At 41.4% G+C, this 14,725-nt stretch overlaps 1 protein-coding gene across 1 annotated transcript in view; it reads left to right on the top strand.

Annotated features, from left to right (window-relative positions):
* Window positions 1-1,447: 1,447 nt before the first annotated feature.
* The window catches only part of TRAPPC10 (trafficking protein particle complex subunit 10), a 37,925-nt gene continuing 24,647 nt past the window's right edge, over window positions 1,448-14,725 (top strand). The window contains exons 1-5 of the mRNA XM_066545514.1: window positions 1,448-1,628; window positions 10,858-10,939; window positions 11,628-11,763; window positions 12,763-12,959; window positions 14,262-14,457. Of these exons, the coding sequence (XP_066401611.1) occupies window positions 1,550-1,628; window positions 10,858-10,939; window positions 11,628-11,763; window positions 12,763-12,959; window positions 14,262-14,457 (690 nt within the window). The 5' untranslated portion in view covers window positions 1,448-1,549. The remainder of the gene's footprint in view (window positions 1,629-10,857; window positions 10,940-11,627; window positions 11,764-12,762; window positions 12,960-14,261; window positions 14,458-14,725) is intronic.

Raw genomic sequence — 14,725 nt, 5'->3', positions numbered from 1 at the left:
AGTCCTACCTGAGGTAACATTTGGCTTTACACATGTATGCAGTGTTTTCCATATTTTACCCCTTATAGGCTACTTTCAATATGTTCTTCTAGACCTTACTTTTATTTGAGACAGTACATGCAAACCCTCTAAATTTAGGATTCTTTATTCTGAAGAAACTGCAGATGACCAAGGTGAACAGCAGGTTTATTTAAAAGAAAGGAATAGCATCTCAGTCTAAAGTAAAACAAGGCTCAATTTTATGGCTCTAATACCATTAATTAGACCCAAGAGAAGTGTAATGGGGTGTTATTACCTCTATGCATTTAAAACCCTACATTATAAACCATTAAACTTCAAGGACCATATTCACTTATATATTTGAAGTCAGTGGAAAATATGATCCCTAATGCACTTACTCCCACTGAACTAGCCAGGAACAGCCATGGGAATGACACATCAGGCAGCTGCCCACGAAGTCCACCAGAGCCTCACAGAAGTCCTGCAACGAGTTTAAATAAGATTCATTTTAATAAAGAGCATCTCTTTTATGAGCAGAGCCTGTGGGAGCAGGGCCTGTTTAGTCTAGAGAAGGCTGAGATCTCATCCCTACATATAAATATCTCCCAAGAGGGTGCCAAGAGGATGGTGCCAAACTCTTCAGTGGTGTCCAGCGGCAGGACAAGAAGCAATGGACATAAACTAAAACACGAGAAGTTTCACCCCTACACAAGGAGGAATTTATTTCCATTGAGGCTGGCAGAGCTCTGGAACAGCTGCCCAGGGAGGGTGTGGAACCTCCCTCTCTGGAGACATTCCAGACCCATGTGGACACGCTCCTGTGTCACCTGCTCTGGGTGACCTTGCCTGGGCAGGAGGATGGAGTGAGCGATCTCGGGAGGTCACTGAGCGATCTCGGGAGGTCACTGAGCGATCTCCGGAGGTCACTGAGCGATCTCCAGCGGTCACTCCAACCCCGACCCTTCCGTGCCTCCCGCCGGCTGTCACCGCTCAGGGCGGCCCAGGGGCTCTGCCCCTCAGGCGCCTCGGGCCGTCCCTCAGGGGCAGGAGGATGGACTGAGCGGTCTCCGGAGGTCACTGAGCGATCTCCAGCGGTCACTCCAACCCCGACCATTCCGTGCCTCCCGCCGGCTGTCACCGCTCAGTGGCTCTACCCCTCAGGCCGTCCCTCAGGGGCAGCCCCGCCCCGGCTCCCCGCGGCTGCCGGGGGCCGCAGGCCGGGACCCCTCCCCGCGTCCCCGGGCCGCGCTCCCCCTCCATTGCCCGCCGCATTCCCCCTTTTCCGGGTTCCCCGGCGGCGGCGCTCCCCGGAAGCGGTAATGCCTGCCCGGTGATCCAGGAAGCGGATGAGCCTCTCCCGCCCGCCTTCCCCTCCGGAGCGGCGCTGCGGGGACGCGGGGAAGGGGGTGGGGGGAGGCGGGGGGGGGGGGCGGCAGCGGCGGCACCACCCCCGCTCCGGCCCGGCCTGTCCGTCCCGTCCCAGCCCCCCGGCGGTGTTTCCATGGCGCCGGGCGGGCGGGGGAGCCGGGGCTGACGACCCCGCCCGCTCATGGACCCCGCCGAGGAGGAGGAGGGCAGGGAGAAGCCCCCCGTGATCTACACCATGGAGAACAAGCCCATCGTGACCTGTGAGTGTCCCCGCCGCCGCTGCTGGCGGGGCTGGGGGTCCGGCCGGTGCCCCCGGCGGGCCCGGGGGGAGGCAGGAGCCGGTGCCTGGTTCTGGGGGGCTCCCGCAGCTCCGGGTGGGGACAGGGCGCCTGCAGAAGGGATCTGATGGCGGGGTTTGCCTCTTCATTGCTTTTCCCCCTTTCTGATGGCAGTGGGCAAAGTTGGGGTTGTTTCTGTAGTAAATAACAAGGCGAATGCCGTGCTCAGAGGTGTTTAGGGGAAGAGGGTGAAATGTGAGAAAAAATGGTGAACCCCAAACTTCCTGGCAGCGAGCTTTGTGTGGCTTTGCTGGTGCTAAGAGAAGTTGCGAGGAGGCATCCTCTGCGGCGATCCCACCGATGCCTGCCCGCTGACATTACACTTTAATCTTAAACTGCTTTGGTTCCATCCCTGACAGGGCTTAGTTAACCAAGCTCCTGCTCCTAGGAATTAGTGAATTAGTTCTTTCAGGTATCAGAGACAGGCTGGTGCTCCTGATGTAAAAACGTGATCCCTCCTGCTTTTACAGGTGTAGAGGGGTGCACTCAAAGTTCACTTAAAACAAGCAGGTGGGCTAGGCTGGGCCTTGGGAAGCTTTTCTTTAACGGGAGAGGGGTCAAGCACTGGAAGAGGCTCCTTAGAGAGGTGTCTCAGTCTGTCCCAAGTCTGTCAGTGTTGAAGAGATATTTGGACAGTGCCCTTAACATGCTGTGACTTTTGGTCAGCCCTGAAGTGGTCATGTAGTTGGACCACATGATCCTGGCAGGTTCCTTCCAAGTGGAATGGTCTTTTTTATTCTAACTACATCCATAATGTTGTTAATTAAAAGGTAAAGGGAATGAGATCAGCATAGAGAATTCTGCTTTTCCTTTTTTAACAAAAGGTAGCCAGTGGCTGGTCTTAGTCAAAAGTATCTCTACTGATGATGTACAAAATACATATTTGCACTTTTATCACTAGAACACTGGGAATGCTTTATGTGCCTGTGAAATAGAAACTCGTTTCACAGTTCTGTGTTGTCTTATTATGGAGTAAGCATTTATTGGTGTTTAAGGTCTTAGACCTTACTTAGAAAAAGTATCCAACTGTAACCTTGTAGCTGTATAATTGTGGAACTCTGTGTATATATATTTTGTCCAGACTATTTTATAAATGTGCTTTTTTTTTTTCTGTCTTAAACTTTTTTCCTTTTTTTGAATGCAGTTCATAAGCTGAAGTGAACAGGATCTGTACTGAATCTTCTCTACTCACCTATTTCAAGAATTTTGAAATCCGTTTCACTTTAGATTTAAAGTCAGAAAAAATGTGCATATCAGAAACATCTGGAGGATATAGTTTGCTGGTGTTAATGCTACTGTTCAGGCTGTGGGGACTTGCTTTTTAGATTTTCTGGCTTTATGTGTATTCAGCATTGTAGAGTCTCCATGTGTGGTGCAGGTCAGTCTTCACTGTTCCTGTATGATTTAAATTACATTTTAGTCTGTTGAAGTGCACAAAGTTTTACCTCAGGGTAAAACCTTGGGTTTTTTTGTTAGTGGGTGCAGAAAGAACTATGGTTTCTTTGTACAAGGGAATTTTCAAACTTCCAAACACAAAATTTAACCAGATTTCAATCAAGCCCAGTTGCCTGATATTGAAAACAGTATTAATTTTGTGTGGTGAGTGAGTTTACATTATGGTTGTAAAATGTTTTGTTCTTATCCCCATCCAGTATGGTAGCAGCAGACTTACAAATGAGACAGGAGGTGAGCATTATGTGTCACTTGTATGCCTCACTCCTGGACTGAGGAAATTATTTCTATTGCCCTGGACAAGCACAACAGGAATATCTTTACTGGTATGGACTGGAGGGGCTTGGTCTGACAGCTTTAATTCAGGAGTTAAAGTTAATTCAGTAAAATTGCTCAGAGATTACCTCTCTGGTGAATGTAGTATGGGTGACTTGCTACATTTTAAACCAAAACATTTGATTTCAATGGGGAATGCATTTTACTGTAACTGCTTTAGTTTCTCTTCTTTTCTCTTCAGAGAAGTGGAGTACTTAGAGACTCTAATATTTCAAATAAGTGCATTCACCAATAATGACTTACTTGAGGAGAAGCTCCTCTAAGCATTATATTGCTAAAGATTTACAGAGAGGTGAGGCTTGGCCTTCCAGGGAACGGGTTTGTTGCAAAACACATTAAAAGCCATGGTGTTAGAAACTGCTCAACAAACACAGTTTATCTTTGTCTGTGGTTCCACTTTCAGGCAGTTGGAGTTGTCTGGGATAAGTGTCCCACCCTGTGTGTTTCTATTGTGTCCCACCCAGGAGGGGCACGTGGAGGAAAGGCAGACCAGTGAGGGGATGGCTGGGTTCTGATTATGTGAAGTGAGAGTGAAGGTTAAATGAGGGTGCTTTTCAGAACAGAAGTATTTCCTTTTGCTACAAGATTCAGATTGATCTCTGTCAGGTAAACTTTTGCATCATGAAATAACTCCTGTTAACTCTTAGGGTTTGTTCTTAGTAAGAGAGAACTGAAGAGGGAGTTTTGTTCCTAGTGAAACTTCTTTTCAACACTGTGCATACCAGAGTTGTTTTGTAAACAAATATTTTTACCCACTTGAAATAAATTTGACAGTGCTGTGAAAGGAATGCTTCTTTGGTAAGGAGAGTTATGCTGTCAAATCTATGAGTTAATCTCTATTGTAACAGTAGTTATGTGCTATATTGGCACAACCCTGAATTCAGCACTCTGTGTACAGGCTTTGGCCTGTGGGGAGAAATGTCAGGTTCCACGTGTCTTGGATATCTGATGCCAGTTGCAAATGCAGTTTTTGTCAGCACTTCTTTCATGTTAGTGCTGTAATTTGATTATTTTGCCCTCAGAAGCTGTGTGTAAGTGAATTAGCCTTGTTTTTATTGTGTTTGCATCATTGGAAACACCTGTAGTTTTAAAAGAGAGTTTTTAGATTAATAGACTTTGGTAAGACATGACAAACTTCTGGAGACCCTTTCCCTAGGCATACAGACAACTGTATTTTCCATGTAGGAAAAGCAGTATATTCACAGAAAGCTGCTGTTCCATTTTGTGTTTTCCCTTTTCTCAATATGGCAGCACCCCTGAGTGTTAAATCACTCTTGTCAGGTAGGACTGAGTGCCATGATGACTCAATTCCAAATTAATTTGAGCCATATTTTTTACACTGTCAGTCTTACTAGATTGCAAAGCCACTGGGAAGTTTCTCTGTCCAGCTGTGGTTCTGCTCTCTCTGGCAGGTTACTTTGTAAACTCTCAACTCTTTTGTAGCAGTTTATCTGCATTGCTGCCAGACCTGGTAAGCTTGCAAAGTGTTTTGAGTCATCTTACAGCTTTCTCACTGCTGAAGAAGGATTATTTTTAGCTTCATTAATTTTTTTAGGGTTTTTTTGCAGAGACAAGTTGAGTGTTTGCATCAAACATCTTGAACTTGAGTAGTTTCTGTAAAATGTTGACTTTACAAAATCTCTAAGCCAGTGCAGCTTGCTTTCCTAGGAAACCCAAACAATGTTGTTTCCTTCTCAGGAATCCTATTTGAAATTTTGAGAAAGTCTTTGGAGCTTCAATATAAAGTTGTTGCACATATATAACAGCCAAAGAACTCATCCTTAGGTAGCTGATTTGCACTTAAATTATTAGCTCTGTCCATATGAAGAGGAGGCTGGAGACTAAAGGCAATTCTGCAAAATGAAGTAATTATTAAGCTTTCCAGAGCTTTCCTAACAAGCTGTTCTTTTGTAGTTATCTTCATGCAGTTGTGGAATATTCCATTATCAGCTCATAGTATCTGTTTATATTGTCTTCTGTCTGTTTATATTGTGTGTTTGCATGTTTGCTCTCACTGTCAATAACCTGTTTTAGCACAATGGACTTTATATATAATCTTTGGAGAGAATGATGTGCATCATTTTTATCTGGTCCATGTTTAGAATTTGCTGTGATACAGCAAGAGAAAAACCATCAACAAATGCTTTGTAGGCTCAAGAAAAGAAAATGTTTGCAATTATCTACAGCAGGAACAGAAAGATCAATAAAAGTAAGGGGTGGGGAGGGAAAGGGAGGAATTTTGCATCTTTTTGTGGTGAAAATAAATACTTGCAGTTAAGAATTTTGTTCTGGGACTAGAGGAGCTTGATTCAAAAGTTCTTCTGTTACTAGTAGATAGATGTAATAAAAAATGTGGCAGCAAGAAGCGGGATGTAGCCCAAGTGATCAGAGTGATTTGCTGCTGGTGAGACCATTTAACAACTCTATCCTATAAATTCATTTCCCCTGTTCTCAACCAGAGCTCCTGCCTGCATTGTAAGTCATCACTTACTTATAATGTATCAGCTACACACATTGTGTAGCTGATACATTATTCTGTGCTTAAATAGTTGATTACATTTGTCTTGAGAAGAAGTGGCATATACTTGTTAGTGTTAACCTGTTTTACAGATTCAGAAGTGCAGAAGTGGAGTTTTGCTAAAAGGATTTTCTTCTAGTGAATCAGCTATGGTTTTTATATAGCAATTTAACTGTGCTGTGTTTTGGTTTTTTGACCTCTTTTGAATATGAATTTGAGTTAGGAGAGAGGAGGACCTTTAAAAGATGTAAATATAAAAACCTCACCAAAACTTCAGGTAGATCCACTTCTTACAGGCTAGTGATTTAAGAAAAAAGATTCACAGTAGAACTTTTTACTAGTGGAAAAGTAAGAGGGGTCAGAAAGGTTAGCTGTGAGTGATACTTGGAGATAAAACCCAAACAAAACTACTCCAAAGTGTAGTCTTGGCTCTGCGTTCTTTTAAAGGCATTCAAAGCCTTTTATCTCAGTTGACTGGGCTTGTCATTGGTATCAAAGGAAAATATTTGTCTTCTTTAGTCATCTGACCTCAGGAGTTTTTGTTTCAAACTGCCTGTGTAGTTAGTGGGTTAGGATGATTTCCTCTAGAGGGGAAAAAAAATCACTGTGGTATATTTAGATATTATAGTGACAAAGCCTCTGAGCACCTAAGAAGTTTGGAAACTGTTAGGAAAAATATATTATTGGGGATTTTGGTGGTTTTAAGCAGGCACGGACCTAAAAAATGTCAGTATTTTATGGTTCTTTGGTATTAGGCAGCTGCTACAAAGAGTGCATGTCCCCCTTGATTAGGTGGTCATTCTGGTTTTCACTGTTCCTGTACAAATTTAGAGTAGAACAAGTGTCCTAGATAGGAAAGAGGGAAGGGAGGAAGGCTGCACTGATTTGATCTACCAAAATGTCAGGAAAAAAGACAAGGAGGAAAGAATCACAGAATTGTTTGGATTGGAAAAGACTTTAAAGATTGTCCTGTTCCAAACCCCTGCCATGAGCAGGGACACCTTCCACTGTCCCAGGCTGCTCCAAGCCCCATCCAACCTGACCTTGAACACTTCCAGGGATGGGGCAGGACAGCTTCTCTGGGCACCCTGTGCCAGGGCCTGCATACCCTCACATGGCAGAATTTCATCCTGATGTCTAAATCTACCCTCTTTCAGCTTAAAGCCACTGCCCCTTGTTGTGTCACTGCAGGCCCTTGTACAAAGTCCCTCTCGGGCTCTCTTGGAGGCCCTTTAGGCACTGGAAGGGGCTCTGAGGCCTCCTCTCCAGGCTGAACAAGCCCCTCTCTCAGCCTCTCTCCATAGCAGAGGTATCCCAGCTCTCTGGGCATCTTTGTGTCCCTCTTCTGGTCCCACTCCAACTGGTTTATGTCGCTCTCATGTTGGGGACCCAGGGCTGGAGGCAGCTCTGCAGGTGGGGTCTCACCTGAGCGGGGCAGAGGGGCAGAATCCCCCCCTCCCCTGCTGCCCACGGTGCTTTGGATGCAGCCCAGGACACTTTGGGCTTTCTGGGCTGTCAGTGCACCTGGCCTGGCCATGTTGAGCTCCTCCTGAACCAACATCTCCAATTCCTTCTCCTCAGGGCTGCTCTGGATCCATTCTCCACCCACAGCACGGGAAGTGTTTACAAAAGTGCCAAAGGCCCTGCCCTTTGAACTTTGTCATGTAGAAAGAAAAGAAACAGGTGCTTTGTTCTTCTCTTTCTCCTGGAGTACTTCTTTTTAACGTGTATCACTTGAACATTACCACTTTCAATTGTTGTGTGTCACCACTTCACGTGCAGAAGCACCCTGTACTTGGTGTGGTATCACTGAAAGAGTCTCTGTGTTCTTTCTGTATTTGTGGGCTGTCTGTTGACATCCAGGTGGGGAGTAGATTAATTCAGACATACATGGTTTAGAAGCTGAGGTAGGTGTTGCAGGAGGTTATCAGACTCTAATGTTACTGTCTAGTTATCATCTCAATGGGATATTTGGTCTTACTTGCCTGTAGGTTCTGAAAGATGAAAACCCTTCTCTAGAAGGCTTCTTGATTTTAATTATGATAGGATTCCAGAATTTTCCTTCCCATATATGCACATCCTTCCTTGTCTCTTTCAGGAGAAATGTGTCTGATAATCATTTACACTCTGGCCCCATTACTGACAGCCATAGAATGGTTTGGCTTGGGTCTTAGTGTTGAGACCAGTCCACTGAAATGAATTTGCTGTGATATGGTCGAGTCATCATCTTTTTAATATTTTTTTTCTTTTTCCAAAACACCTGAAACAAAACAACCTCCTTACCAACTCGCAAAAAATGACAAAAAGTTCTACAACAAGGTATTTGAAGCAATTCTCAGACTCTTTGGGGTTTTCTCTAAGTTTGAATTCTAGGGTTACTGGAGTTGGGGTTTTGGAATGTTTCATTCTAAATTCATAGAATTCAGTCAGATACAAGCAAAAACTCCTGTAGTGGTATTGTTTGTATTTTCTCCCTTATTTCTTCTTTATTTTCCATCTTATTTTTTTTCTTTTCTTAATATTTTGGAAAGTAGATCATAGATACTGAGGCATTAGAGGCATATATATAGAGAGCAGAGAATGAGACTTCTGCCATGCTTGAGGTCTCTTGAGCCGTAGGAATCTTGCTCAACACCACTCCAGAAATAGTGATCTTTTGGGACTTTCTGTTCTGGTATTTGTGCAGGTTGTGCTCTTGTCTCCCTCCCTTCAGCCCAGTAGCACCAGTTGACAATTTATTGTGCATCTGACAGCCCTAACAATTCCTTGCTGTACTTACTGGTATCAGTGCTGGTCTTGTGTCAGTGCTGTGCTGGTGTTGCCTGCTGATAACTTCATTCTAGTGTTCTTGGCTTGATCAGCTCAAACATGCTGATTACAGTAGATACAGGGTCCAGTTGAGCAGAACATGAAATGTTGCAGCCCTTTGGGTGTTGGAAATTCGTGGTAGCAGCTTTGGTCTGTGTTCAAAGACAGCCAATGTATTTCACATTGAAGGTCTGTTCTCACTTTTCTTCTAATCCTAGAGGGCTGTGTTGCCTTGATCATAAAACACATTCTTATGTGTATTTGATATGCCCTCAAAACCAGTGCAGGAGGAAAAGCTGACTGGTTTTAAAATGAATATACCTGTTTTAAGCTGATAATGTGATGTGTCTGTCTGAATAGCAGGGTGCTTACACATTATCCTTTAGTTCCTCTGTATTCAGTAGCAGTCCTTTTTACTTAAGATGTTGAATTCTAGAATATTTTCGTGGCATACATTGAATTTTTAGCTGCAGTGTAGAAAAATTACTTTGCTATACTCCAGAGATAAAATATGTGGCTTGTTCTTTCCAGCAGATTTGGAGCTCACAGGCTCTCATTTTGATGTGGTCATCGTGCAGCTCCTAAGTCACTGAGCTATGTTTCACTCTCTGTGGGCAGTAATGAGTTGTAAATCAATAGACTGTTCTCAGCTTGTCTCACAGAGGTGTAGCTTGGTATAAAACAGCATTAACACTATCACTAACACTTGTTTCAGTATTCATTCAGGGCATTTGTTTGTGGTCTTAAATAGCATGTGGTATGGTACACTTAATTCAGATGGCATGAAGGTGAAGGATCCAGCATGAGGTACTTTTCTTGAGAAACAGGGCTAAAGTATTGATTGTTTTTGTTATGTTTTTTAGCTGTTTTATGAAATTGCATTGTTGAATAATAGTTAATGTGGTCAGACATCAGAAGAGCTGTTTTTTCTTGTTCTTGAACTTAATCAGCCTCTTAAACTTTAATTTTTAATATACTTTATTGTGTGGTGATAGAATTGTGGTAATCAAAGTACTATATGCGAAAATAATAACATATATGAGAAAACTGGGGAAAGGAGAGAGGACTAGAAAAAGATTTCTAAGATGAATTAAAGAATGCTAAAGGAAGGTAGAGGCAATGCCTGGCTTTGTGCCTGGATGTGAGATTGGGGGTTGGGAGGGAGAAAAAAGGATGTCAGGTACTTCTGCAGTTTCCAGTTCCACAGGAAGGTGAGAGGATCTTCCTGTTCTGGTGTGCAGAAAGATTGTGAAAAGGAAAACCACCAGGAAATAGCAGAATTGTCTATAAGGCTGTTAAAATCTTAATTAATGTCTTGTCCTTATCATATCCTCCCTGAACCTAAGAGAATTTAAGAATTATTGTTGAAAGGTTACTGGTAATACACTTTTTTCATGTGGTAAACAGTGCATTTTGTCCTGACTTGTATCTAAGTAGCTCCTGCAGTGGTGTTGTATTTAATGTAGCTGTTTGGGACCTGCACTGTGTTAACAGACCTCATGTTTCTGCAGAACAGCGTGGTAGTCAGGGAGGTGTTTTGTAGTAACAACAGTCCCAGAAAATGAGGAGAGAGGAATCATATCCAATAAAACACAGAACATGTGCTAAACCAAATTTTCTCAGCGTAGGCCCAGCTATACAGAATGGTGGGAACCACTCTCTACCCAGTCTTCTGGTTTGGGAAGTCCAAATTCTGGAATATTTTTAAATATACTTTTTTTTTAAACCAATGACTCCATCTAAGGAGCTGTTTGTTTTGTTTTTGGAGTTTCACCAGCTTTATGATACTCTCTTAGGTATATGGATTATGTAGCTCTGTGGAAAATCACAATAGTAAGTTTGTAACAGTGTCTGCTGAAAAATGTTGTATTTGTCTTGAGAGTGATTTAAAAAACTCTAGTTCAGTGCTGGACTCCAGTTTCCACATAGCAGATAAGATTAAATGTTCCTAATAACAGCAGACCATTAGTAGAATAGCATATTAATATACATTCTATAATTTGCACATGCTAATATATTGATGCCTTCCATTTTCAGGTGCTGGAGATCAGAATTTATTTACTTCCTTATATCCTACACTTTCTCAGCAGCTTCCTAGAGAACCCATGGAATGGAGGAGGTAAACTTACATTTTATTCAGTGATTCTGTTTCAGTGTCTGGTTTTGACCTGGTTAAATGTGTATTTGTTGTGTTCTGAGAAGCTCTTACCATAAATTGAGTTGAACAGAGCAACTGACTCGAAGAAATTGGAGAAATTAGATAATCAAAGTGAATGTTGTGCACTTCAGGATGATCTTTTCAACCCTTCAACTTTGTCTAAAGAAAAATGATAGTAATGCTGTGTTTCTCTTCCTGATTTTGTGGTTTGTGGGTTTGTCTTGGTGTGCTTTGATGTACTTGGGCTGCTGTGTTCTGAAAGTGGTATGCTTTCTTCTCGATGAGAATATAGGTAGAACTCACATGGAATTAGATGTATTTCCCCTCAGAAATACATTTAATATATTTGAATGTTTTCTGATTGGAAAAAAAAAATTGAGGAATTCTCTTATTTGGTATTTTCTCCTTGTCCTAGAGATACAGAAAATCTTTTACTGAAAGAAAGCTGAAGAGCTTCTAGCTTCTGTTCTTCAAAAAGGAGCTTTTATCTCATTTCAAGCAATACCAAATTTTAGTTGACTTTACACCAACTGCATTGAGTGTAGTTTGTGGGTTTCCAGTGCCAGAGTATTTCAGTTTATTTCTCTTCCCCACAACACATGTTCATTTTTCTATTCTGTCCACTAATTTCACTTTTTAAACTCCGTAGGTCTTACGGCCGTGCTCCGAAGATGATTCACCTGGAATCCAACTTTGTTCAGTTTAAAGAGGAGCTACTACCCAAAGAGGGGAATAAAGCCCTTTTGACTTTTCCCTTCCTTCATATTTATTGGACAGAATGTTGTGTAAGTACTCGGAAAAACTCAAATTTAAAAATGAAATTGTTCACATAAGCATGAAAAGCAAATGAAAATAACAGATAGCACAAGCAGAAAGTCAAAACAATAAACTCTGGGTTGCATAAGCATGCATACCATATATATTCCTGGAAACAAAACTTAGCTTGAGCACTTCTTGCCATAAGCAGTATCTGTTTGTAATGTTACTTGACACTAAGAGGACAGGCATTTGAATAACCTGTTTTCAGTACTTTGTCACAAAACCCCAAGGATCTTACAGTGACACTGCAGTGGCACTGTGCACTTTCTTTGTAACACAGAAATGTGGCCAGGGTAGTTCAATTATGATCTGTTGGTGCACTAAAATCTAAAGATATACTTTTTTCTTTAGTTTCATCACTGGGCAAAATTTAGAATGTCTTAATCCTGTTTATCTCCAGTTCACTGCCTTTTGGTTTGCCTCTGTTGTGAATTAATTATCCACTTGAAGGACACAGGTGACATCTGACTAGTCAAAAAGAATCCAGAACAGTGTTAAGAATTATCTGTATTTATCTCAGTAAAACCAACCCAGAAGCAAAATAAGCTTTTAAAAAGGTTGAGATTTGAGCAGTGCAGAAGGTGGAAATATCACACTTCTGTTACTATGTGAGAATAAAACAGTTCAGCTTTGTAATTTCAAACATGTTTTTATTGTAAAGCTCCAGAAGGTGTAAAGTAAAGAGCTTAAACGATGTTTAAAAATCTTAATTTCAGTCAATTAAAGAATGAGAATGTACCAACTACTATATTTGCTATTAACTCAAATACTGGAAATTAATTAAATTAAAAGAATTTAGAATTTTACTATGCTTTACCTTATTTGATTTTTTTCAGTAAGTGAACTTACTGTCACTAACTCCATTTGCTATGTCTTTCTGTTTGCTTTCTTTTGGAACAAAACTTGCCTTTTGAAATTGTTCAGAATGTCTGTTTGATTTGATGATTCACCACTTCTCATCCCAGGACACGGAAGTGTACAAAACCACAGTCAAGGATGACATCACCAAGTGGCAGAACGTTCTCAAAGCTCACAGCTCAGTGGACTGGCTGATTGTGGTGGTTGAGAGTGATGCCAAGAAAAAGAACAAAACCAACATCCTTCCCCGAACCTCTATAGTAGATAAAATAAGGAATGACTTCTGCAACAAGCAAAGTGACAGGTGAGCATTCATGGGCTTGCAAACATTTTCATCTTTTGACCAGTGTGCTGATTTCTAAAGCTCCATATGCAAGACATTCCTTACTCATTTAAAGACTTCCCTTGATGCCCAGCATTAACAGTGGTGGCTCTGTAAGATTTGTGCTTTGAGGGAGGCAGGCACAAAGAATAAAGGGAGAAACTTTATTTTCAGCTTTCCTGGGTTTGTGGCAGCTTTGAAATGTGTGTCAAATAGATTTCAAGTATCTCCTCCTGGCTTAGAGAGGTTTAAGGGGAACAGTGTGATGTTAATCAGCTTTTAGACCTTTGGGGTTTTTTGTTTGCTTAGGTGCTTGCAAAAGCTTACCAGAGTTGCAGGTAGTGGGAGTGAGGTGAGTAGGGAATATGAAGCCCATAGGGCTGATTTTTTGCCATTGTACTTCCTGCTGCTCACTTAATCACCTTTCCACTCTGAGATAATTGACATAAGGCCAGTTTCTTCAGATGTTTTTATTCTAAGGAAATACTAATGAATGTATGAAACTGTTTTTTTTTTCATTAAAGGAAACAAAATAGGATTTTCTTATCAGAAATAGTGCTCTCCTTGGATGAGAGATTTTCCTGCCTTTAGAGATATCATTAGTTTTTTGGATGTTAATAAATTGTGATAGAAAAACTGAGGAAGGAAGATGCTCTGAAATAGTAGATTTATTTGTAAATTAATAGGATCTGTTTATTTTCTGAGAAAAGCAGAGGAAGTTTTAGCACGTAGGATTGAGACATTTCAAGAATCTATTATGGATGATGATTTCAAGTGAGTTAGGAAAGGCTGACTATATGTGAACTGATAGATCCTGATTTGTATTTTGTAGAATCTTTACCAGGAGTAGCTATATTTGCTGTTCTGCTGATTTGTATTGCTAGGCAGACTTTTCTTTTCTAAGTTAGCTACAGCATTACTTATATTTAAGTAGTTAGAATAATGTATCCCATTATTTGCTTCAAGAAAAAAAAAAAAAAGCTTTAGAGTGCTCATTCTGGGTAAAACACTTAACTGTTCTCATAAACTATATCACATGACAAAGTTTATTAAAAGCTACCAAGCCCCAACCAAAAAACCAAAAACAAAACCCCAACATAGCTGCCTCCAAACAAACAAACATAACCCTTGTCTTGTTTTTTTTTTTTTCCTCTGATTAAGGTGGATGGAAAACTAAATATTGTTCCTTCTGAAATTGTCAGGAATGCACAGTATTCAGCTGGGCATTTATATGTGAATTATGTGTTTTCCTCCTCAAATAGAATTTTATCAATCTCTTTACAGATGTGTGGTACTTTCTGACCCTTTGAAAGACTCTTCCCGTTCTCAGGAATCTTGGAATGCCTTCCTGACCAAACTCAGGACATTGCTTCTCATGTCCTTTACCAAAAACTTAGGCAAGTTTGAAGATGACATGAGAACTCTGAGAGAGAAAAGGACTGAGCCGGGGTGGAGCTTCTGCGAGTATTTCATGGTGCAGGTAAGAGTCCTTGATATTGAAGAAGAACTCAAGAAGAAAATACTTGAGTCCTAGTTTTAAAAATGGTGCTTTTTTGTTGTGGTTGGATTTCTGGTCCTTTAAATCATCTGATTATTCTTTGAGGGCTGTGGCAGGAATTATGGAGACTGGTTTAAAAGCAGCATTTTTGGATCCTGTTTGCAGCAGGTTTGAGTTACCTTTTAATACAGTAATACAGTTTCCTGCTGTTAAAAAAGCAGAATCTCTTCAGGCTTGTCAAAATTTTCTG

The sequence above is a fragment of the Molothrus aeneus genome, chromosome 2 (genome assembly GCF_037042795.1).
Source record: "Molothrus aeneus isolate 106 chromosome 2, BPBGC_Maene_1.0, whole genome shotgun sequence".
Lineage (NCBI taxonomy): Eukaryota > Metazoa > Chordata > Aves > Passeriformes > Icteridae > Molothrus > Molothrus aeneus.
The sequence above is the reverse complement of the archived record's forward strand: the minus strand, read 5'-3'. Positions and strand labels throughout refer to the sequence as shown.